Here is a 4,102-nt window from a genome sequence, read left to right as displayed (position 1 = left end):
TCTCGAGTATCTCTAAAACGTGTACACATAACATTTCATAATTTTGTCAACATTTGAACATTTACATTTGTATATTGTATACCGTATATTGATGATATGCAGCAGAAACTTCCAATAGTTAATGCTGCCCATTAAGTTGTAAGGTTGATCGTGAAATCAAAACGATAATGAATATTATCACTAGCATTCTGATTTTTACCAGCTTATAGCAACCCATTCATGGAATGATAAAGAAATCTATCTGTACGGCGACTGTAGAATAGACCCGAGATATGCCTGCCTTCGGTTTTAGACGATAGAAGATAGGAATATTTTGTATAATAAAGAGTGATACAATGCGTACTGTTCATTTTACTTTTACTAATTGTGCAAATTGCGGTAATTAACATTATTATAAATATTGCCTGCCACGTTTTACATATTCACTATTGATCTTGACCTACCCACCAAAGTTATCGATCACTCTGCTAATAATATCATGAAACAAACTAAAGTTATCGATCACTCTGCTAATAATATCATGAAACAAACTAAAGTTATCGATCACTATGCTAATACTAAAGTTATCGATCACTATGCTAATACTAAAGTTATCGATCACTATGCTAATAATATCATGAAACAAACTAAAGTCACATTCAAACTAATGTTTTATTTTACGGAAGGGAAGACGGCGTCGTTATTTTTTACCAAAACGGTATCGTCTTCCGTTCCGTGAAATGGAATTTTAAATTTTGAATGGGAGTATTAAATGTAAGCAGTATCCAGATAAATAAAAAACTTGTTATTCTATAACTATAAGAATAACCATATATGCTTTCTTTGATGGAAATTATATTTTCACACGTCCAATCAAATGACGTCATGATGAGTAAGAACAATAATATCGTGACAATACAACGATGTTATTGTTTTTATTTATCATGACGTCATTTGATTGGAATTTTAAAAATATCATTTTTATCAAAGACAGCACAAATGATTATCCTATAGTTCTAGAACGAAAACCTTTCTAATTTCTTTTGTTTTATGTAAAAACAATCCATGCTTATATATTTATCGTCGATCGTTATCGTCCTGGTGTAAATGAGCCTTTACCAGGATAAATAACTAAGCCTGAACGGGATTTAAGTGAATATACGAACTTTTGTAAAAGGTACTTCAAGCTGTACCTTAAAGAAACCGAAGATAGAAAACATCTTAATATACCGTGTGGAGAAATATAGCTGTGTGTGTCCTTTGGCGAAGCAACCTTACGATAAAGAAATATTATATATATATATGTTTTTGGCGAACTGTGTTGTGATGTTTTTGTTTGAAAACTCAAATTATAACACAATGCCCTCTAATTTATTTTCTTACTGCTGCTTTTAATAATAATAATAAATATTAATGACAATTCAAATATATGGAATATAAATAATGAAATAACAGTATAATACTGTATATCGGAGGTTTGATTAAATACTCCTTAAGTTGTTCGCATTTAAGTTTGGTACTCCTTAAGTTACTTTTCAAATTCCTTCATCTTACGTAAGTAGTACGTCAAAACATTACCCAACAAAATGAATCAATTCCTTCTTCTTTAAATCTACTAAATCGTCAAATAATTAATAATTATTATAAAAATTGTCGAATTGTTTAAATCTACCTAAATCTTCACATTATTTTACGTAAGGGAAAATTTCAGTAAATCGAGTCTTTACTCAATGTTGTAGACAATTGGTACATTACATACTTCAGAACCAGTTTTTACCAATTTAAAACAACTTTGTCAAAAAGTATTCGTTTTTTGAACAAATATTCAAACAAAGAAAGATTTACAAATCCACTTATAATGTAAAATACAATTAAACTTCAATCGATGAAATTCAACACATTGTGATCAGATATTCAAAATAATTAGTCATTATTAAGAATGTATGTTTAAGTTTTTAGCTTAAATTTAATTCACGTTTTATGACATTGTTCTTTTCATACCTATCTAACATACAATCATCACCATATCTGGTTACATTTAAATTGTCTTAATACAGTATAAGTAAAGTGTTAAATAAAATTGATTGAGAAACAATGAAATAAAATGTGATACTTCCATAATATTATTTATTTACATATGCGTATTTAAACGTTAGACATATAAATTTCGTTTTTACAGATGTCAAACAACTCGATAGGTTAACTCGAGAAATTAAAAGACATTAAATAATTTATCAAGTGTATTATACCATATGTTACATATGTTTATATATGTTATAAACCAGTGAACGTATATAGGACTGATACAATCCTAAGATATAAACAAACAGTGTTTGACAATTTTAACTTAACGTTCTGTATAATATTCGAAATGGATTACAATAAATTTAAACCATTGTTATAAAATATATAATACATTTAAATGCTAAAGCGGGTGCATGAATACGATAGATAAACATTTAATAAGCAAAAACAAGACCAAGTGTAGAGTTTGCACAATAAACAATTAAATTGATTGAAATATATATTTATACTGGGTAACCTCTTCAGTCAAAGACTGGTCTCCCAAAGGGCCCAGTTGTGATCAGTGGCTGTGATGTACTAATACACCGGGTTAACCCCCTACTGGTCTCGAAAGATGTACTAGGTTTTTTAAAGTGCACACGAGCTAGATGTGTACACTGGCCTACGGTTTATAGTCCTTATCCGAGAAGACTCGTTCTACCACCAGAACCATGGAGTGAGTGTGCCTCGAACCCGTGCCGATATTATGGCTACGTAATTACAGTTCCACTGTCTTAACCGCTCGGCCACAAATCACAATGTATTAAGTGGAATCTGTACAACTGCCGGTTGACGCACTTTGCACTTAAACATATATACAATTGTGTAAAGATAAGGATTGACTGAGGAATTGATGGGGATGATGAATGTCGCCGCCCAAACATATATGTCATCAGGAATCGTCATCCAACCCATCTCAGAACCAATTGCCATTACTATAATCGGACCCCAGCAACAGAAATCTGTGAAAACTATTAAGCCTAATTTCCTCGCCATTTTTAACTGTTCCTTCCTCATCTGTCGTCTATTGACAGTGGCCCCCGATCTCTTTACCGATAAGAAGATTACGAGGTAGCTCACTGTTATTACAATGAATCCGATTCCGTTAAATACAACAAACATGGCGACTGCATACTCCCAGCCTTGCCAATGACTTTTTGTCAGAGGTAGTGCGAGGCACACACTCTCGTTGCCATAGTAATTATCCCCAAAATATGAAATATCTGTTATTGGAAGAAAACTCAGCACAATCCATAATAGCCATGCCAAGCCGATAATGATTCTACATTTTGTACGATTGAGGCGTTTCGTACTAAATGGATTAACAATGTTAATAGCTCGATCCACACTCAGCAGCATCAGTGTAAACACTGAGCACTGCCCAGAGAGTGTAGAAATAGCCCCTGCAAAGCTGCAAAGGAAACTGCTCTTCCAATCCCTTGCAACTTTGGCATACCGTCCACGATAGTGTACATCCGCACTCGCAATGATGATCAAGTAGACTGCCATTAGCAAGTCGGACACGGCAAGATTAGTAATGAGTGTGGTCTGGACCTTATTTACATTGTTACCTGAACCATTATCCTTTTTAAACTTTCGTGATATGATGACAATCAAATTGCCAATGACTGATGACACCCCAATGACCATCATCAATACACGGAGAACTTCGCTTTTTAGCAAGTCTTCACATGAAGCAAATGCATCAACGGGTTCGCAGACATCAAAGCCACCAACAAGGCAACAGAGTCGAGAGAAATCCGATTTTCTATGAGAGTAAAGTAAACTTGAATAGTTATGTTTTTTCGGAGGCCCAAATTGTTACTCTTCGATCCCAAAAATAATGAGTAAAGGTTTAGAATAGTCGAAGATTAATTGTGAAAGTACATTTATGTGATACTTTCGGATAAATAAGAATAATAAAATACTATCTGTTTATAATTATAGCATAACACATAGAATATAAAAATGAGTGTAGCATAACCGAATTAACTATTAATTTTAATATATCTATTTAAATTGAACATAATTAAAACAGTTACCATTTTCAAATTATCAA

General features: G+C 32.6%; 1 protein-coding gene across 1 annotated transcript; it reads right to left on the bottom strand.

Moving 5' to 3' along the window:
* Positions 1–2,796: 2,796 nt before the first annotated feature.
* Positions 2,797–3,693, bottom strand: LOC144849001 (G-protein coupled receptor GRL101-like). Its single transcript, XM_078705953.1, has one exon. The coding sequence runs from the start codon at positions 3,691–3,693 to the stop codon at positions 2,797–2,799; it is 897 nt and encodes a 298-aa protein (XP_078562079.1).
* Positions 3,694–4,102: the final 409 nt, after the last annotated feature.

Source organism: Antedon bifida, chromosome 7 (genome assembly GCF_963402885.1).
Source record: "Antedon bifida chromosome 7, ecAntBifi1.1, whole genome shotgun sequence".
NCBI classification, from domain to species: domain Eukaryota; kingdom Metazoa; phylum Echinodermata; class Crinoidea; order Comatulida; family Antedonidae; genus Antedon; species Antedon bifida.
The sequence above is the reverse complement of the archived record's forward strand: the minus strand, read 5'-3'. Positions and strand labels throughout refer to the sequence as shown.

Bases quoted from the DNA above. Each gene is read 5' to 3' on its own strand.
- LOC144849001 (XM_078705953.1), bottom strand. From the start codon at position 3,693: ATGGTCATTGGGGTGTCATCAGTCATTGGCAATTTGATTGTCATCATA.